At 41.8% G+C, this 22,402-nt stretch overlaps 1 protein-coding gene across 1 annotated transcript; it reads left to right on the forward strand.

The window, feature by feature from the left end:
- Window positions 1-1,607: 1,607 nt before the first annotated feature.
- LOC121606978 (guanine nucleotide-binding protein G(q) subunit alpha) lies at window positions 1,608-22,043 on the forward strand. The gene is made up of 7 exons (XM_041937621.1): window positions 1,608-1,799; window positions 11,421-11,605; window positions 14,449-14,603; window positions 14,716-14,844; window positions 15,534-15,663; window positions 16,415-16,568; window positions 17,106-22,043. The coding sequence occupies exons 1-7, from the start codon at window positions 1,664-1,666 to the stop codon at window positions 17,294-17,296; spliced, it is 1,080 nt and encodes a 359-aa protein (XP_041793555.1). The 5' UTR covers window positions 1,608-1,663; the 3' UTR covers window positions 17,297-22,043.
- The last annotated feature ends 359 nt before the right edge of the window (window positions 22,044-22,402 follow it).

The raw sequence follows: 22,402 nt of genomic DNA on the forward strand, positions 1-22,402 counted from the left end.
ATACAGTTCAAAGCACAACTGTGCAATATAATGCAATCCCACTGGCCCGCAATAAATAATACATTCATGGAACGTATAATTTTATGACTTTTTTGAGACAGAGATTCAATTCTATACTTTGAGGATGTCCTCATAATATTAAGCAATCAAAAACACACAGCACTGTGCACACTTCTAACTTATTCTCAAAGGGGATGTTTGCTGGGCTGCATACAGGTGTCCACGCTATTGATTACAGTGCCTTAACCAATATTAAAATGCACAAGGAGGATGCATCAAATGCTTTCAGTGTTTAAATCTGCTTATTTGTTGTGTTGTGTGGGCTTCAATGTGCACAGTCCCTGTGCGTATAAAGTGATGATTTGTGGGGGGAAAAAAATCAACCAAAGGGCATTTTGAAGCAATCACAAACACACACAAAATGAAAATCCAGCATGCTTTGCTTTCCATGAAAAAAAAGAGCCAAAACATATTTGCTGACATACATAGAGTCGCGCCTGTGACGACTGCTTTCTCCCACAGAGTCAACACAATAACAGAATTTAAGTGGATTTTCCTCCTATTGCACATATACCCATAGAGATATGAGCTCAGCGCCTCCATTCATGCACATTTTCTATGCCACAGGTTGGGGGTATAAATACTTGTGTGGCGTTTGTTTGACGTGACACTCCCCCCTAGTCGATGGGAGGCCGACGTCACCCTGCCAGCGGAGGAGTGGATGGCCTCTGAAATAAAAATACATGAAGAGAATTGAGGAAAAGGAGAAGATTGGTCCGGGGGAGAGAAGGCAACAACACAGCGTTGATTCGTTTCTCCTCAGCCCGCCGCTCAGCCGTGGACGTGAACGCCTCTCGACGCGAACTGGGATATATATCCGTTGCGGCATCGAGGGCTCCGGCTGAAATGCTATGTTATGTGTGGCTTTCTTGGTTTTTTTCTGAGCAGACAGAGAGAGATAACTGTACTGTATCCCAGCCTAGCGGATTGGAGTGAAAGTCCGCCATATTCTGCCTTACCACGCCCGGGAGTCGAGCCTTTGGAAAATAAAGCGACAGCTCTCCTCATGTGTTTTTCCCGTTGCCCGCACCCACGGACGATAAGTTGAACAGAAGGGATTGTTGCTGATTGAAAAATAGCAACATTAAAGACTTTGAAAAGCGGGTGGCCGGGCACGGATGGCAACGCTTAACCAGATCACACACAGAGCCGTGCGGAGGATGTGTCTGAAAAGGATCTGTTGATCATATTGAGTAGGAAAAGCAGATTACACCAATTAAGATTGTACAGATATTCAAGTCAAACCGCTTTGGACACTGTTTTGAAGCTGTCGGGAGGCCCGGAAAGCGAACCGAAACAGGGGGGAGGGGGGGTCAATAATTTCTCAAATATCTAATTTTCCTCTCCAGCACAATCTGTGCGCTGCTCAGACTCATTATAAGGGCGTCCACGCGTTATTTCACCACAACCAGGCCTGTATGAGGACGCTGTTTGGCACTCACAGGCCCCTGTTTTTGTTTCTTTCTGTCTTTTTTTTTTTTTTTTTTTTTTTTTTTTTTTTTTTTGCTCCGACGAATCTGAAATCTGAATGAATCGGTAAAGGAGAAGAAAAGCAGACAAGCGTGTTTTTGTTTTGGGGGGGGGGAGAGAAAAAGGAGAGAGAATGACCCTGGAATCCATAATGGCGTGTTGCCTCAGCGAGGAGGCGAAAGAAGCCAGGCGGATCAACGACGAGATCGAAAGGCAGCTCCGCCGGGATAAGAGGGACGCACGCCGCGAGCTGAAACTGTTGCTTCTCGGTAAGATCGACAGGGAGAAACACGCGAGAGGAGTGAGTGTGTGTGTATGTGTGTGTGTGAGGGGGGAGAGAGGGGGGAGAGGTGCAAAGCCCAAATTCCTCTCGCAAGAAATACCTTTGTCAGGCAGGGGTGGGGAAGGTAGATGAAGGTGGGGGTCTATTAGTGGGACTTCCCACCTGAGAGAAGTTGGGGAGTGGGTGGTTGACATATCTCTGTGTTGAGAGTGGAGCGCACAGATTGGCAGGTCAGCAAAGGGTGGAGATGATGCCTGGCCAGGCCTGCAGGGCTCCCAGTGTCAAAAACAAACAAACAAACAAAAAAGACATCTGATTTGAATAACTGCGGCCAGTTTGGAAACAAATGCTCTCCAGTGGCTACAACTCTTACCTGTTCCTCTCTGTGCATTCACTGGCCCTGCCTGCAGCCCTAGAGGGCCCATCCAGGTGGTGTGTGAAACATCAGCTGGGCCAAAGTCTAGCGTTTTATTGGAGTAATCAAGATAGTATTGCAGCTTCACCCTGCCAATGATTATATCGCAGGTGTCAAGTCTGTGGAGCGAGTTTGGAAGCATGCTGTCCAATCATATATAACAAAGCTGGTGTGATGGCATGCCCACCTTTATATACATATATGCATGAGAGTGATTCCATGCAGCAGAGCCACAATGAGTTCATGGAGATAATCTTTCCATTTAACTAGTCCTGGGTTTTAAGTCATTAATGTCTCAACACCTAACCATAAAGTAATGGTGCCTTAAGATGTTAAAACTTTTGTAAATAACACGCAGTACCTGTGCGTTTTTACAGTGTGGGGCTGGGAAATGTGAGTGCGGGGGGGGGCTGGCAATCCTGTCGAGAAGTGTTAGTCATACTGGAGAAATCTGAGGAAAACAAGTCATCTACTCACCATCCCGTTTTTAATTAGATTTTCAACAAAAAGCCCATTAGTTGTGATGGCCGTGGTGAGTGGTGCCAGAAACCTCTCTTCCCCATCCAGTGCCCTCCTCTCTCCGCTCCTCTGAGAATGCGTGGAGGAGAAGGTGGCGGAGCAGGCTGGGACTCGAGATCACATCATCCAGGTTACTCTTTAATGAAGGCATGCAGGGGTTTCTGCCGCTTGGAGGGACGTTTTACGAGAGGTTGAAGGAGAACGGTTTCCCCTTTGCCCTCCCGTTAGGACAGAATGATGAAATGAATCTCCCTGAATGGGATTTGAAGGAGCCGACCGCCACCTCCTTTGTTAACTATGGACAAATAATTGTAGTGTTGTTGCACTCTAATCCCTTTTAATACCCAACAATCCCCCATTATGCAAACACACAAACAGCCAAAGACCCAAACCAAAAAGCACTGAAGTTTGAGGTCGTTGTCGTATTTCTCATAAGACAGTATATGGTATTTATTCAGTGATTAGTCACTGTTCTCATGTGATAACAACGAAAGAATGAATGATTATGACTCATGTTCAATATTTCTTTTCTTGTGTGGTAGCTGCTTATCAGTAGGTCCTATCAATATAGGCTATTATATCAGAGTGGTTTAGTTGCACGCCTCTAATGACAGGAAGCTTACAATTAATGCCTTTGCGTATTGAGTTAGGGAATATACCGATCCATTAAGTAGCAGAGTAAGAAGTTTCCTGTAATGATGGATGATATGTGTGATTTCTCTCTGACAAACACAAATAACATTTAGGTCTTTTCTTTAATCAGAAAGTTAGACTTTGGATGAAGAAGGTTCGACTCTGCCGGACAGTCATGGGTTTTTTCAGAGCTGTAGATAGCTGTCTGCTGCGTGGAGCTGTCATGAAGTGTTGTGAGGGATGGCATTTAGAGGCTGAAAAGAGACTAGATAGGAATATAGTTGAGGCTTAACCAGGATAGCTGACCACCATGCACCAACGTACACAAATTTGAACTCGCAAAACAATTTCTGGCTTAAATCAGCCATGTTTTCTGTGAGACTAGAGCTCGTTTACCGTGTGAGCTGCTACACATGGCACTGAATTCACAGTGAGAGCGTTTGTGTGCATGTTCCGTACAGACTCCATCACTCCCACTGCCAGCGGGAGAGTTAACCGGAGGAAGCTGCACATGCTCTGCGTGGCTCTATTAATCCATATGCTATCAGTGTATTATGGGTTTTCAAACTCACTAATTGCTTAATGTCCCGTGGGATCCAGCACGAAACTCTCCGGTCGAGTTTAGACGTTTCTCAACCCTTCAAAATGTCCATCGCTTGTTTTTTCACAAATCATCTCGGCTTTTCAGCTTCAGTTTTAGTCTTTCAAACCCACTAATTGCATTATATCCACAGGGACTGTGCACATTGAAGCCCACACAGCACAATAAATGAGCAAGTTTAAAAAAAAAACATTGAAAGCATTTAATCCATCCTCCTTGTGCAACTAATGTGCATTAAGGCATTGTAAACTAATTAAACTAATAAGGGAGATGTACCAAAATTAACACTCATTTAACCTTGGCAGATTACCAAGAACACATAACTACCAACAGAATGGAGGAGTTGATGGTGGGGGGGGGTCCTAGTGTAACACTTAGGAGCTGTCTGGCACACAGATAGTTTAAAGCCAGCTAATGAGTCAGAGATCCTAAAGGCATCACTAAGATAGGTGACTCAGGAAAAGTCCGGTAAAAATCGATGTCCGCCAAAGCAGAAGAACAATGAGGTGGGGCACCGCGGCAAGAATCAACTGAAGTTGATCTCTTACAGCAATACATGAGCGTATACACATGAATTGAAAATTAAATCACTGTCGTAATCCATTAGAACAGCTCATACCTCTTTTCATTCACAAGGAAAGAAAACACTGATTTCAGATTTCACGTGTTGATGTGCAAAGCTCACAGTGTGGTGAACCTCGCTCCATCCTCGCTTGTGATCGACTGAGCCTTTCCAGGATGATCCCTTCATAGCCAATCATGATACTATCACCTGTTACCAATCAACCTGTTTACCTGTGGAATGATCCAAACAGGTGTTTTTGAAGCGTTCCACAACTTTCCCAGTCTTTAGTTGCCCCTGTCCCAACTGCCAAAACAAGAGTGCTCTGATGCTGGCAAGGCCAGTGAGATCAAGGTTAGCAAGATTCATTCCCAAAAGCAAAGCAGGCACGAGGTAAAAGTTTAGGAACCAGTGACACAACTTAGGGACACATGCTAACAAGGGTAGGAGATGATGTGCGATGTAGTTTATTGAGTCAAAACAGCCAGCAGATTAAAGTGGCGCGTCATGATAATACCAAGCTGAACGAGACCTTTGACATATTTCCGACGGAGAAATGAGTCTGCTGTGGGGACAGAGAATTAATCTGATGGACCCTCTCATTGACAACCCGGCAAAGACAGAGTAGCTGTCTGAGTCTGCGTAGTTAGAAGTGAACAAGTGAACTCTTGTTTTCCAATCGAGGCTCGTTGACTGAGCTGCTGCAATGGAGGAGCAGTTGACAAAGCTTCAGAGGACAAATTTTAGCACATTAGCTACAAATTGCATGAACGTTGCCGCTGACCATTCTCCAAATGTGTGTTTTTAGGAGTGATTTTCTAGCTTCTGGGCTGCCGTCTTTTCAGCTTATTTCATATAAAAACAATGGCTTTCTGTAGATAGCTGCTTATCAATCGTAGCCATCTTTATTAAGTTGAGGTATTTCTAACAGAAGTCACTGGAGCTTGTTTCGGTGAGCTCATCGTGCAGTGTGGTGGACAAGGACAGCATTCAAAACTGCATGCTATTTTTTTTTTTTACGAAAGCATGGTACTGCAGCTGTGAGCACGGATGTTATGAAACCTCTGGCTTTGACATCTGAGCCTTAAAAGTCAGCTGCAGGACAGTAACTTTTATCTGAAGTCCCATGATCAACTAACCCAATTCCCATGATCCTTTGTTTGATGGTCATGTATATTAGTAGCTTGTTATTTTACATTAATTTATGGACAGCTACTGTTTTATTGCCTCTCCGTCTAGATACAGAACAGTATATATAATTAATAGGGCTTTCATGTTGCATTTCTACATGTATTACATACATCTGACCTCTATGTATTTAGCATTGAGGTCTCAACTATCAGTTGAGACCTACAAGGGTTAAACCTGAATAATTATCAGACTTGTCTCCATCTGCTAAATTGATTGGGAATTGCTCAATTACAAAAGTGGCACAGCCCAGCTCGAATCCTCAAGAGGCCATTGGACCTAGTTTATGATGCCTGTCCCCCTTTACACACATTGCACATGTGCACATACACAGGCAAAGATCATGGAGTTACCTCTATAGTCACAGAAAATAGCTGAAAATGAACTGTGTTAAAAGTTCGCACAGCTGAACAGCTTTTGAAAATCATTTTAGCATTACAACATGTTTCTTGTGCTGATTTGCACACAAACTTTGCATAGTGTCTGTCAAAAGCATTTGCAAAAAGTGTTGATCTTTGCAATCACTGTCAGCCGCTTTTATCGGACAAATGAAACCTGTGGGAACTTTGTCAAGGCTACGACTGAACAAAGTCCACCGCAAATGTTTAACAAAATTTTAACAAACACATGGTTGTAATAGTGAGAGGAAGCAGTAAAGATGTCATATGACTCTTGCATGAATGCAGCCAAGTTAACAGTGCAGCAATAGAAAGTGCAGAAGGAAAAACATTTTTATTGACCATTAACCATTTTATTGTGTATACTGTAGTGCTGTTAAATACCTGACATTGTATCCACATTGTCTCCTGTATAATTCAGGTCTGGCACGTCTTTGACATGATATAATAACGGCTTTTTCTCACTTATAATTGCCCGTTGACATCCAGTTGTCCTAACCTAAAATAACTCACACTTACATGTAGATATTCGCACTGTGAATGCTGGTGGAGAACATCAGAATGCTGTCTAGTAAGCTATGCAGGTACCCCGCAGTATTTTTTTATTGCATTCATGTCTCTGCCTTGTGTTTTGCCTAGAGATTTGCTGGTGCTGCCGTAAGGCCGCCTGCCATTAACACTGAATCGATTTGACACCCACAGCAGTGAGTTTTTCTGTGAAAAGGAAAAACAAAGCCGGCTCCTCAGATCATTTTTATGAACATCATTCAAGAGTATCAACTCAGTTGATCAATTTAGTTGAGACTGTTAAACAGGGGTTAATCACTTCAACTTGTCCGACTGTAACACTGCTTCACCACAGATTTGAGCCTGAACCTGTTGTGAGTTATTGAAACAGAGATGTCAACTTTCAGTTCATTAAAGCTGTGCAATAATTCTATAGTTCTCCTTTCAAATCAGAGTAAAGCCTGTCCCTTGTTAAACACTAGTAAGAAGCCAGGCTGTAAACCATAGTCCGATAATGCATGTTGGTTGTACAGCATTTCAGTCAGCTGCAGGCTGTGCATAGCTGACACTGATCTGCTGCATTCAGGAGTTGTAGAAATATGCGATGTCCGAGGATTGTCTAGTTAATGGAGGAAGCTACCAAATTCACATGATCCTTTCGATTACCTTAATGCGTGCTTCGTGTTTGTTTTACCAATTTAAGTTTGTGACAGCGTAGGTTGTTACGAGTAAATGAACGCACCACACGCAGACACAGTACATCCTACGAGTGTGACTACATTCACGAGTCCTGGGGCTTGGCCTCAGGACGTGGATCTGAATCAGACATACTCACCTCAGAGGTAATGTCGATCCAGTCACACCAACCTCGAACACCAGGTTAATCCTGGTGATTTGGTTTGAAAGGTGACTCAGCAGCCTGTGATGGCTGGCAGACGCTCATATTTACTCCTGCTCACTCCCTCTCTATCATTTTCAGTGGCTCTTGTTGGTACAATAAAAAAGATCCATTAGGACTCAGATGTTGTCTAGCAATCATGAATTTTTATGAAGAGTTTGTTTTCGTCAATACTTAAAAGCTTCTGAATCATTTTGCTTATTATTCATATGGCTATTGGTTATACAATGCTGGATAACATAACCATTTTTCTATAACCTAAGGTAACCTGTATAAAATACTGTAGTCCTGTAGGATAGTATCTTATCATATAATGTTCCTATTATTCTGTGAGGAACATTTTCTTGAATGGGTGGATCCCCAGAGGAGACATTTAGTCTACACACTCAGCCTTTAAAAGGAGACTCAGCTGTCTAGAAATTCGTTGCATTCCACTTTTGTAACATAAAACAGAATTGCAGCGTCTCAGCAGCAATTTGTCAGGTCAGACTTGTGGAAATTAAAGCCGGCTATGATCATAAAGGCTTCTCTCTATGGATGAACTTATGAATCACTCGCATTCTTCTTCTTCGTCGTGTGTGAGGACATCAGGTTCTTTTCTGTGTTTGAACAGCCATGAAGGGATTAGAACTGTGCCGCACAAGAGCGACTCGGATCTTTTCTGCCTGTACAGATCCAAAACCCACTGGCACAGTTAATTTAAGTTTTTGAGATTACTCACTGTTCCACTTTGCCTGTTTAAAAAATAGAATGTCTATTTTTAGGCTGGATCCTGTAAGGCATTAACTCTTGTGCAACACTATTTGTGGTCTGCAGCAGCTACTACTTCTCACTGAGGTTAATGTAATGGTTGATTTTTAGGAATGCGTGAGTGGAAAGCAGGTGGTGACAAGTCCCACCCACCCTTTGCTGCTACAAGGTGAACATTTCAAAGGGCTCACCAAAGGTTAATGCAACAGGGGTTGTGTAGCATTAGCATGTAGCACTAACCAGTAATTGAAAATCCAATCCAATCAAAATCAAATAGCTTGAGCATGTATGAACTTTGCCTTGGTCTGTTAAAATGAAATCTGTGTACTGCGGCATGTAACACATTTAGTTTTTGGGCTATTTATTATGTTAAAACAAATTAGCAACATAAGCAGCTAAAATTAGCATAGCCATACTTTCATACTTCAAAGCCGCCTCAGCCAAACAAATAGATAGCTGCATGAGAACATGTGTTTGTGTGCATGGTTGCATTTCCTCACTGCTTCATGCACTTTACAAAATTAATTCATAAATGGGATTTTTAGTGTTAAGTGTTTGGCTAAAGAGCACATCCAGGAGACAGTTAGCTTAGCATCACGAGTCCACCGGCTGCCTAAACACTGGCTAAGAATTACAGCTGCTGCTGGCTTCAAGAGTAACTGTGCTGACTCCAGTTTTGCCTTCCCTGCTCATTTCAGGCTTCTACATTGACGACCCTAGAGAGGTTATAGTATTTCAGCCATAGTTTAGTCTGTAGCTTGGTTTTGTAAAGTGCTTAGTCTATACTGTGGGCTCACAGTCGAGAGGCTAATTTGGCTAAAGTAGAGTTTATATTATACAGTACAAAGGAGTGTAACACGTCCAGACTTTTACAACAGAGTCTGTAGGTTACACTGGAATGCAGCACACGTCTCTTGGCCGCTGCCATGCAAACACACACACACACACACACATCCACTCCTTCCTGCCAGAGTTATTCAAGAGTTAGCGGTGAGGTTAAGTTAGACTGTTCTGTTGGTCTGCCAAGATTCTCAATGAACCAAAGAGAAACTACACCCCCAGCTCTTCACACCCAAATAGTCCCTGTCACCACTGAGAGGAGAGAGATGTTGTTCTTGGTCTGTCACCAGACCAAGCAAACAGGCTGAGGGGAAAGTAGCCAGCACATAATATTAAATGCGTGACTGGCTGAGTGCATGAGTGTGTGAGTGCATACTGTATCTGTGTGTGCATGCACTGTGTATCTGTGTGTATAAATGCGTGTGGACATGTTTCTTCCGAGATAGCATGTCGGTGTTACAAAGAGCCATGATTCAGCTGTTTTTCCCTAAAAAAATTCTCATAGACATTTACATCTTTGGATGTTCTCAGAATGGGTTTTCATCCCAAAATAAAGTCAAGTCTTCAGGGTTTACTTTGCTTTGTGAGCACTTCGCTGCATTGGTTAATATTTTTATGTTAACAATGAATCAAATGACTGTGCAATGTGAAATGTGCAATGTGAAATGTTGTTCTTAGTGGCATACCCTCAGAGAATTATCACCCTGGCTCTCTGGTTTTCTGCTGCCCAACAAAGAAATGAAATACGGAATATTTCTGGCTTCATCTATTTGTTAAAGTGATGTCATTTTGTCATTCAGACATGTTAACAGACATGTTTTCTTATGGCTTCATTCAGACATGACAGCACATTTATGGAACGAGCTGCGTCCTTGCGTGATATTTGGCACCCGATGCTCAAGAGGGAGCGGCGAACAGAGAGTGAGCAGTGGTGAATTAAAAACGGTATAATAGTGTGGAGGAAGAGTGTTTTATGAGATGGATTTTAAAACTACTTTTGCTTTGGAAGCCTTAATTAATGATCATCGTGAGTGCGAGGGACGCTTACTCCTGCCTCTCACAGTGAGTCCACTGATTCATTTTCACATCAATTTAAACATTTAACACTGTTAGACAGCGAATGCTGCTGCCAATATCCACCAGTGCTCGAGCATTGGATGACAGGATTTTGGGACTCATGTTTAAAGGTCCAATATTGTAGAAAGTGAGTTTTTCTGATGATGAAGCAGGTCTAGGTGCTACATGAATACTGTGTATCAAAACTCTCAATCCACTGAGAAATGCACCTTAAACGAGCAACTTCCTTACAGTTGTGATGTCACAAGTATACAGTCGCCGCCCTCTGCCGTGCCCACAGCCCAGCCATGGTAGCTAAAGCACCAGCAGAGCTGATGCAGAATCCTGGTGGGCAGAGTCTGCTCAGGTCTGTGAGAGCTGACCAATCAGAGCAGACTGACTTGGCAGGGAGGCCTTAAAGAGAGGTACTGAAATGGAGCATTTCAGACAGAGGGTGAACTGAGGTGCGGCTGCAATGAACAACATGAGAAAAATAATGTTTTTTGAACACTGAAGCATGTGAATATTTTCTAGTGTGTACCCAAACAAAAACTACAAACCTGAAAATGTGCATAATATAGGGCCTTTAATTTCTATTTGCTCACATGCTGCGTGTAAAGCATTTTGCTGGATGTTCGCTTCTATATACTTGGTCAGCCGTGCAGCTGGCATGAACGAAAAGTGAAAATATAAGGAGAGTGTAGATCAGACTAGGATTGTGGTTGTGCAAGGGTTTCGTTTTCTTAACTCCTGTTCGCACCATGAGACAAAAATAGTTTAATCTAATCTGAGAAGACCAATTTCCTCAATGGCTTAAACCTATGTGAACCTAATTAATGGATTTCATATCCACATAACTGTCAAAATCTAATGGTGAGTGTTAGAATTTCCCACTTGCAAGTCCACCCCAGTATACAACTATGGACCTAGGTCTCTGATTGGACTCATCTGCAAGAATGCCGTCATGTTTGAAGAGTTTTATGACTGTCCTCTAGTTGCTCAACTTCTTATTAACTGATTAAGTGTTTTATTGTGAAAGTATGTTTTTTGTTAAGTTGTTGCAGTTCCTTTTTTGCCAATAGAGGTCCAGGAAATTCAGAAATGACTAAATGTCCATTTAAGGAGCATGGATTGTGACACAGGAGATTAAATGTGTTGTCTAGTTAAATGAAACCCTGCACAACCATACAAAATAAATAAACTCTGTTCATTTGTCCACTTTCCCTGTCTACTTTCTCAGGCACTGGGGAAAGTGGGAAGAGCACATTCATCAAACAGATGAGGATTATCCACGGCGCCGGTTACTCAGACGAGGACAAAAGGGGTTTCACCAAACTGGTCTATCAGAACATCTTCACAGCCATGCAAGCGATGATCCGAGCCATGGAGACGCTCAAGATCCCCTACAAATATGAGCACAACAAGGTAAACGAGATCCTTTCACTCGAGCCCTTTCAAATTCCTCAACTGAAATAACAACTGTCGCGAAGGGTGACTCACAGTTTGAGAAAAAAGAGAAAGACGCTACAAAGTGGCCACAGCGTCCTTGTGTATTTTTAGTGTTGTCTATCTTATTTGTAACAGCCACCCATAATCGTTTCCTGTCCCTTTTTGACATTTCCTGCGTCCTTAAAGCACTCCAGCCTTCCATCACAGCCTGTGTGTGTGTTTGTGTTTGCTTGTGTGCTTCCATGCATATGCCCGAAGAGAAAAAAGGGACGCTGTGTGAAATGCAAATTGAAAAACAGAATGCAATCATTTGCAAGTGATCTGTGTTTAACAGCAACAGTTTTACGAAATGTTCCTGAGCCCATGTAGTAATGTAATGAGTTAGCCTTGTGGTCACAGCTTTGGGATAACAGTGATCTCTTACGTCGCAGTTTATTCCCAGCGAGAGTGAAATGAAAGGAAGTGGAGCGTAGCAGTCCTCGCCATCACAGACCATTTCAGGTGACAGCTGACCCTGCCTGGCCACGGTCCAGGCTGACGTAGTTTGCTGAAAGGTTTTGTAGAGGTTTGGTTAGGAAGGGCTGATAGATGACTAAAATCCTGATATCAGATTATGATTTTGGGATGTCAGATGTTGTTGTTTTTTTAAGAGAGTATTTCGTCATTTATTTCTGAATAGACTTTAAAGGCAGATTTCTGAAGGCTGTTGGCCAAATAAAACAACAGGATGCCACATTACGGATGCCACCACATGTTGGTGCATTTCTGTTATTTTTTATTGGACTTTCTGTTCATGGTTTAGTAGCCGCTTTCAGTCGTAACTGCTTTTATCTCTTTAACTTTTAGATTTTGTTTAAGAAAGTGTCGAATTCTGACACACCCAAATCTCAACTGTGTACCGGGCGTGCATTAGATAACACTTAGTATGAACGGAGAGATTTAACATGGCACCACAACTTGGATTTAACTTGAGCTCTGTGCTCTTGCGGTGGATCATCATTCTCCACGTGTGCTTTCGCTTCCCTCGCGCTCATGAAGAATGAAACCGAATGTGCTGTTTCAGCCCACCAGTTTCACTCTTGTTTCACGCACTTTGAACACAGTAAAAACTAACTACATCCCTCAGATACGCTGAGTAAAAATAATGCCCCATAGTCCTCCGGTATTAAGAGTTTCCTCCCATTCTGAAGCACTCCGCTAGCTCACAGTGGCCCAGGTTTGATTCCAGGCCGAGGCACCTTGCTGCATGTCATCCCCCTCTCTCTCTCTCCCTACATCTCACTCAGCAGTTGTTCCAGTTTGTGTAGCATCTCAGTGGCTGTTGTGGGGTCAGCGTGTTTACACGTTACAGTTTTGTATGAGACATCCAGAACTCAGTATCAAATCAAAGCGCACAAAGAAAAAATAAAAAGAGAACTACTGAATACCTGTTTCATGATATAGCCAACATCCCTGTGCTCTTATATATATGAAGCTGAAAACGGGAACTATTATACCTTTGACAAAAGAATTCACTACATCAAAAAGGAAGTGAAAATGAAACCTGTCCATCGCGTGTACTTCATCTTGTAGGATAATGAAGCCCAACAATTAAAATAGAACAGCAAATCTTCTGTATGCTGGACACCTGTTCTGTCTTCTATGGCATCTTACTTGTTAATTGAATTATTTTGTCATTCGTATGATGAAAACCACTGAAATGATAAATTCTGGAAAATAATGAAAGTTGCATGAAAATTTGTAAGAATAAAAAAACATGTTACCAATATGAGACACTTCCTCCACCATAGCAGGGTCTAAATTTCTCAGCCACACTGCAGTCTGCCATCTCCACATCCAGTCCAGCATGTTCAATACAAAAGGAATTATTTATTTTAGTTCAGGTATGCTGTAAGATAATACATGATCATGGCATCTTTTTACAACCCTGATTCCAAAAAAGTTGGGCCGCTGTGTAAAACATACGTTAAACAGAATTTGATCATTAGTGATCCTTTTTGACAAACAGTACAAAGACAATATTTTTAATGTTTTACCTCATCAGCTTCATGATGATGTTTGTAAACATCTGCTTATTCTGAATTTGATGCAGCAACATGTTTCAAACAAGTTGCGACAGGAGCAACAAAAGACTGGGAAAGTTGTGGAACGCTCCAAAAACACCTGTTTGGATCATTCCACAGGTAAACAGGTTGATTGGTAACAGGTGATCAGGTTAATGATTGGGTATGAAAGGAGCATCCTGGAAAGGCTCAGTCGATCACAAGCAAGGATGGAGGCAGGTTCACCACACTGTGAGCATATGATTGTATAAAGGATGTTACTGCATGGGCTCAGGACCAGCTTTCTTAGAATTGGGTTTGTAAAGTGAAAAGACTTGCATCAGGGTTAAGTGAGCATTCTAATGACTATCATGAAAGATCTAAAGTCTAAGATTCATGCGCATACGTTGTTTTCTCAATAGCCGTCTGATTAAAGGTAATAGAACAGTTTAACATCCAGGCACATGTTGATCTTTCGTCATGGGACACAGGAGAGTTTTAATGGGAATCTGGGACGGCAAAACTTTCCCCTTAATAGGCCCAGCGGGATTTGACTTTCAGATATTAGGTCCATGCTGAGCCTGGAGCTGTAAAGAAATTTCTGGATATAGAATATGTGAGTGAGGGAGAAAATAAGCCAGTGATAATTAGGTCTGCATAACCTGTACGTTGATTGGCTTTCATAATTAGTGTGTTTTTAGATGATCAAAAAAGCAGGAAAGTTTTGATGACTTAAGTATTACTTTTGAAATTTTTCCCTTTGTTTCTTCCATTTAGGGCAACGCCAACATTGTAAGAGAGGTGGACGTAGAGAAGGTCAGCATGTTAGAGAATCCTTATGTAGATGCAATCAAGAGCTTATGGAATGACCCGGGCATCCAGGAGTGCTACGATCGAAGGAGGGAATACCAACTCTCAGACTCCACTAAATAGTGAGTAGAGTGGAAGACATTGCAAATGTCAGAATCAGACTCTTAAAGTCTGACTTTTCTGAATATGTCAAAGGTGAAATACCTGGTTCATGTTCTCCCTCTGTGTGCGTAGTTACCTGAACGCGCTGGACCGGATCGCCGAGCCAGCCTACCTTCCCACCCAGCAGGATGTGTTGAGGGTTCGAGTCCCCACCACGGGCATCATTGAATACCCGTTCGACCTGCAGAGTGTCATATTCAGGTGAGTAAAGAAACATATTCAGGATGAGAAAATGTAAAATGTTAAAATGAACAATGAAATAATAAGAATTTGTATTTTTTGTTATTATTATTTTTTATAAAGCAACAATAAAAAAGAAGAATATCAGGCAGCTGAAGACACAACTGAAAACACACCAACAGTCAGAGATAGAATTAAGAATAGATCAAAACTGAACATATGAGCAAGTGCAGGGCAATGCAAGAGCGACACAGGAAACACAAAGAGCCTTCAGTGGTTCCAAACTCCTGAACGCAGCACACAGGCAGTGATTCACATAAAAGCCTGTTTATAAAAGTGTGTTTTGAGGAGGGATTTAAAAGATCAAACCGATTTTGGCAGCAAGTTAAAAGAAAACTTTGGTTTAGACCTCTTAGCCATTCTTATAATACTAGAATAATAATAATCTTCAACTGCAGCTTTACAGCAAATTCCCCTCATCTTAAGTCTCATTTAGGTGGAATGATGATAGCATTGTAGTCATGGTCACACCCAAAGATCAATACAGTGATCACATGTGTTTCACCTTTGGCCTTTTCTTATAATTAAGCAACACCTCTCAGAACGTGTTGGTCCCTCAGTCCAGAAGTGATTCAGGCAGCCTTGCAAACATTTTCAGTGCCTGTCGTGACTTGTTTTCTCTCACCTCGGCGCCGCTGCCGCCACGACAGGATGGTGGATGTCGGAGGTCAGAGGTCGGAGAGGAGGAAGTGGATCCACTGCTTTGAGAACGTCACATCCATCATGTTCCTGGTAGCGCTCAGCGAGTACGACCAAGTTTTGGTGGAGTCGGACAACGAGGTGACTGATCAATACTCACACAGCTAGATAGAGTTTCACCCAAACCTTTATTATTTCATGCGATGTGGAAGATGAGTTGGCTGTGAAGATAAGAAGAAGCTATTCCTTATTTAAAACAATGGAAATCAGATTCTCCTCCTGCCTGGCCGCGCTCCACCTTTTTTTTTCCCCTTGGAAAGCATTTGTAAATGATCAGCCAGCTGTTTTGAATACGGCCTCAGGCCACGTCTCCTTCTGAAGAGAATATAGCGTGTGTGTCAGTTTGTTAAAGTGTATTAATGAGCAGGTGTGTGTTCATATGTGTGTGTGTCGTCTTTTTTTAGTGCATGTGTGTGTGTTTTCCTTCCTTTGTTACTGCAAACTGCAGAGAGAGAAGACAGAGCAGCTGCATGTCCTCTGTATGCTGGCGTCATTCGATTAGTTTTCATAACATACAGGAGATATTCTGTTTATCACAGTGCAGTGCTGGCGCTGCGGTAGCTACGGTTTGCTTAGAGGAGAAATTAAAGTCTTGACGGCGACACGGCCGCCCTTCTCTCTCATCTCTACTGCTCTCCCTCTGGTGCGGTAGACGTTTATTAAAATCTGTGCTTAATGAGTACGAAAGACTGTAGTTTAATTAAGTGATTAACTTTCTCTTTCTCTGTCTCTCTGTATGTCTCTCCCCCTCGCTTTGCCTCACCCCTCTCTCCTCATACACTCTCTCATACACACACACACACACACACACACACACACACACTGTTTGTAGAACCGGATGGAGGAGAGTAAAGCTCTGTTTAGGACAATAATCACATACCCCTGGTTCCAAAACTCCTCCGTCATCCTCTTCCTCAACAAGAAGGACCTGTTGGAGGAGAAGATCATGTACTCTCATCTGGTTGACTACTTTCCAGAGTATGATGGTGAGTGACAGCAGCAACCCAAATTTCCAAAAATCTGAACGCAAAACTCTTCTTCAACCATACATATAGACTTTTTAAAAGGTGTTATTTTCTTCTGCTGATCATCTGTCCATACATCTGTATCTCTGTGTTCATCACAGATCCACTGTATTACGCTGGCAAGCATCACACCTAAACACCTAAATATCAACAGTTTAGCATTCTCTTATTTTTGTTAGATTATGAGGCTGATGTCAAGATTCGGCCTGATAAATTATACAGTATTTGATGTATCGTGATATTTTGTCCGTCAGAAGTCCCTAAGTCAGAGATTTCATGACAGAACATTTGATTTCTTCTTTTTGACCGTTAGAAAAACAATCAGCATCTAAAAGTACAAACTAAACTAAAATAAACTAAAACTAAGTACTGACTAAATACAGACAGTGTAAAAATCAAACCGTAGTAAGAACATACTGTATATAATGGAACAAGAAACCAACAGCTCATTGCTTCCTCTTGGCAAGTGTATTCATGGAGCATCGTCTTCCTCTCCAGGTCCCCAGAGGGATGCCCAAGCAGGCCGAGAGTTCATCCTCAAGATGTTTGTGGACCTGAATCCAGACAGCGATAAGATCATCTACTCTCACTTCACCTGTGCCACCGACACAGAGAACATCCGTTTCGTCTTTGCCGCCGTCAAAGACACCATCCTGCAGCTCAACCTCAAGGAGTACAACCTGGTGTAGGGCGGAGCGGGGCCGCCCGGCAGGAGGCCGTCAACACACACTGACTGACGCGATCTGTGAAAAGATACATCATATAAACACACACACATGAAAAGAAAATCAGAGAAAAAAAAATCTAATGGTTGCATAATACTAATTTATTTGCCATTTGGTGATCTCTTGGTCCCCAAGGGGTGAGCAAAGTAAATGTTATCTTGCTATTTAAGGAGCTAATGAAATATGTGGGGGGGCAAGATATTCTGAAGGGTTGGGGAGGGATTTGCTGTTGAATATGTGCAGCAATGATCCTTATTTCTGGGCTTTGCGCATTGTGAAGTTTTGTTTTTTTTGTTTGTTACATACATCAGAGCAGGAGCGAATGCAACGCGCTCCCGCCCTCCTGCTTTTTTATAAACAAAAAGAAGAAAAAAAAAGGTTTTCACTCCCCCCTTTTTTTGTACCCTCCCTCCTTACCTGTCAGTTCATTCTGAAGCTTCTTCCTGGGCGTTTACATGTTTGCCCAGCAGGAAATGATGTAACAGATCTCTCATTGACAGCGTGATCTATTTCCTTCAAAGGACCGATTGGCAAGTCTCTTGATGAATAGGTACAGACTGTGATTTTTAAATTATTTGATACTAATTTGGTATCGATTGACTTCAGTCATTATAATTGTTACATTGCCTTGACTTTGGCATCATCTGATGAGCAGAGCATGCGTCAGCGTGGCAGTGCACCCCCAACATTTTGAGGGGAAATAGCTAAAATCGTGCGTTGAGTGGGTCACGTCAGTTCTCCTGCGTCGACGTGACCGTTGAAGTGCAGAGGTTTAAGCGAAATTGGTGTTAAAATGCTTTCTGGGCTTTCTGGGCTCTGTGCTGGTTGCTTTACTCAGACTGAAGGGAGTTCAGGAGGTAATAATTTATGAGACAATGTTGTCAAATGATTATGTTCAACTGTGCCACATTACACTTTTTTATTATGGTAATATGTGTATTTATTGCCAATGCCAAAACAACTCAAGCACCAGACTCCACTTTGCGCTGTTTACGATTGAAATGAAAAGCGCTGAGGACAGGAAAAAAGCAGGGCTAATGAATGCAGAAGTGGAATGACTGACTTTATTGATCCACCAACTGATCCTGCAGTTTTTGAAGTATTAAACAATGGTACCCCCTCTAGCAAAGACACACACTTACACACACACACACACACACACACACACACACAGCTTGGACTGACTGGAGCTACAGTTAACTAGCAGGTTATCAGAGAGGAGAACGCCACCCAGTGCGCTGAACTGCTCGAACTGTCCAATCACAACCTTGCGCGTGGCTACAAACCCCTCCCTCTGACCTGCAGGCTGTCCAGTCACATTTTAGCGGTGTCGTATAATTGTCCACTCACAGCCCGGCTGTCTTGACTGTTGTAGTTCAATAGCAGTGGAGGATAAATTTGGTTAATTTCTGCGTAAAAGGGCAGATTGTTCAGTTTGTACCAAAGTAAGCCCTTCTTGTTTCTGATTGGCACCTCTGATTTGCAATTCCTCATTCCCAGGTTACTTCCAAGTATTTTTTTTGTAACAATTCCCAAGAACATAAGCCTGTAATTTACATTTATTGAGGCATAGTGCAATTATGAATGCTATAATCATTGTACATACATCTCTCTATATATGGCAGCATCTTTGTTGGCTTTGTAATCATTACTTTTTTGGCAGATTGAATGTGCAGTATTGAAAATATGTATCTATGTAATTGTATCGTATGTCTCATGGCTAATTCATTTTTGGAAGAAAAACAATGTTATTTACATGTTTGTTTTTGTTTCCTTTTTTTAAGAGGAGAATGTAAATTTTGTGTTTTATTTTGTGTTAATTTCTCAGCACAGAAACATTGTTCAGCTTCAGAACTGCATAAAGAGGAATATTATTATCCAACAACTGATTGATTGATATGCCAGTACTTCTAGTAGCCAGACTTTTATTTGAAAAACTACAGACTGAATTCAACCTACAGGGCTAATTGTAATAGTTTAGTTCTTAACTGGCTTCAGGAAGAGAGCACTTGTCATATAGGTGTAATCCCATCACTCATTGATTCCTGATTCTTCTATTTAATTTCATTATGACACAGCTTCCCAGTAAGTATTGATTCACTTTGAGATTTCTTAGTCTACAGCACCCCTTGTGACCCTGACCACCCCACCACCAAACACCTTTTGTAGGCTGGATGTTTTATTTAACAAGTAGTACTAGAACGAGGTGGATGGCGGGCAGGTAAAGTGTTGCTTTGCATCAGATTTTGTATGAAAATCTCGTTAAGGAGGAAATGTAACCATCTGATTGTTTGTGCTAACAGATGGGAATGCCATCGCCCTTTAAACCCCTCAAAGGAACCTCCACCCTGATAGAAACAGTATTGCAGAGTATCTGTGACTGACCGTGCAAAAGAATGACAACTCAACCATTTGGCGTAATTAGGATGGTACATTTACTGGTGCTTTATTTTTCTATTTTTTTCACTTAATTTCCATCTTGATTGCCACCATTTCATTAGAATGTACCACACTATTTTAGACTTATGAAATGACAGCATAGGAGAAAATACACAACAGTGGACATGTACATATTGCCTTATCAAATAAGCTGTGCCTCCGAAGTCCCATGCAAGGCACCTGTGTTTTTATGAGAAGTGAAGCTAGTGCAGCCAGTAATGTCCCTTTGTGCAGCTGGAAGGTTGTTAGGTTTCATCTTGGCGGTCTTGCTGTTATTCTGTGCTATGAGAAGACCTGGGAACAGCTTTTCAAGTGTAGCTCATGTAGCTAATATGATATCATTACAGGCCATTATAAGAACACCTTGAGTGGGTTGTAGTCATTGATTACGTTATTATTGATTTTCTAACACTGTCACATCAGATCTATGTCTTAAAACCTGTGCTGCAGTGCATTGTAATGCATTGAACTGCCTGATGTGCTTGCAAGGTGTCAGAATCTGGACTCCCAATCACCACCAGCCACCTGTGGAGTGTTTTTGTGACATTTGGCTGTGGTTTGGCATCTACCAGCCACTTTGGCAGGGAACCAGCCCTCACTTGGAGGTCCTGTTGTTTTCAGATATTTCAGCTGGCTGGTGAAATTGCTTACAAGGATGGTTGATTTTGGCAGGCGACACCCACTCCAGCAAGTTAATTTCCAGTCCAGTTCACGGTGTACTAGAAGATGTTACAATAACCACTCACCAACAGCAGGGCCCAGTAGGAAGAACTGGAGGCCAGCTCATCACACATTTTGCAGAATGTTAAAATGGTGTTGTGTGACTCTGCTTGTTGCCAGAGGAGATGTTTTGAAGCTGGACAAAAGTTTCAGCCTATCAGTGCTGATGATAACTTGTAGAGTTGCAGTAATCAGTAACTTGTGTCCCTGCTGTTGTAAAGTGGTTATTTACACTGTCCCTGTTACTTAAAGGGAAGTCCTTGTTGAAACAGTTCATTTACTGTGTTCAACGCACTGAGCAGAGACCGTCCATCCACGTTTGTGAGCCTCAAAGACTAATTCAAAAAGCTTTGTGAGTGACTTCATGTTCACATCATGGCTCTGAGGGAGCACATGTGACTTATATTCAGGCTGGATTTTCCCTTTAAGAGAGCGCAGACTCCAGCTGGTGTTGACTTACTGACACACATGGTTTGGAAACCTGTGCCGGGGTTCAAATTTCATGCAGTGTATTCAAGAGCAGAGCAGTGTTACATACAGTATATGGTGAACAACGTCATGTAGGGTCACGTCCGGGGTAAAAAATAACTTTCCATAAATTATCTAGCGTACTTTAGCGTGCTTTTGGGTTTCTCTCTCCAAATCATGAAGACATGAAGGTTAATGACTCATTTTGAAATGATCCACAATCATAACTGTGTAAAATGTTTCCTCTATTCATAAACTCGCCCTCCTTCAACAAGTTTCTGAATGAAGTCACATGTTTCTTTTTAAAGGTATGTCGACTCTGGCTTTTATTTTCCTTTATTTTAGTGATGCCGCTGTCATTTCTACAGTATGGTTGATTCAGTGCCCTTAAATCTAAACCCTTACTCCCCGTCGTTTGTCTGTGAGCAGAATGCTTTGCCACATGTCCTTGCCATATGTATTTGAACTTCAATTTAAATTACAAACCTCTGTCAAGCTCTGAAAGCTTAGTTAAAGTGAACACAGATGTGATTCTTGTTACTCTATAAAGTCCAATAGAATGCGCCCCAAGCATACTGCCAAGCAAGTTGGGTGAAGTTGCCTCTTAGAGGTTATTTTAGTTCTTTTCACCCCTGTTATCTTCGGTAAGTTTTATTTTTACATGCAAACCCCCCGCAAAAAAGAAGAGAGACAACAGAATGCATTAAGAAGGATATGAAAACTTTACTTTCTGGTTTAGAGCTCCTAGCACCACCATAAATAAAGTTTATTTAGATGTAAAGCGACTTTTGGTTGTAAATCAACTGAACGACTCCAAGAAATTTTCATAAATTCTGTTCAAGATCACAGGGAAGAAAAGAAATTGTCAACAGCCAGATTCTCCATCGACCCGACCCAATAGAAAGGTGAAACCTTTGTGCTCAGCGTTTCCCGCTGATGACAACACGTTCAGTCTTTCTGTTTTTGTAAATGTTCTTGTTGCAACGCAATCATGATGACACAGAGTAGTCTGGGCTTCTCGAAATGTATGTATTGAGAACGCTGTTCAAAAAGAGGACAAAAGTGTGGATAAACAGAGTAAACTGCACACAAAAAGGCCTAAAGACTGCTTGTGGTTATTTTGTTAACAATCATCATTTCTATCTTTTAACATGTGAATGACTCATGAATTCAATAAAAGATGCTTTTTTTCTAGATTCTAATGCTCTAGAAAGAGGAGTTTGCTCCCAAATCTACAGGAAAATCATCATATTATTCCTACAGGGTCATACATTTGTTTTAATTGTAATAAGTAACAACTTTTCATCTCTTGTGATCTTTCATTTGATATTTCTAAGAACTTATTTCTACATAATTTCCCCTCCCATTTATTTTATTTCCTCTTTTAAAATAACTATGAGTGGTGAAACTGAACTAAAACAGCTCACCTGACTTTCATTCCCT

Source organism: Chelmon rostratus, chromosome 5, assembly GCF_017976325.1.
Source record: "Chelmon rostratus isolate fCheRos1 chromosome 5, fCheRos1.pri, whole genome shotgun sequence".
Lineage (NCBI taxonomy): Eukaryota > Metazoa > Chordata > Actinopteri > Chaetodontiformes > Chaetodontidae > Chelmon > Chelmon rostratus.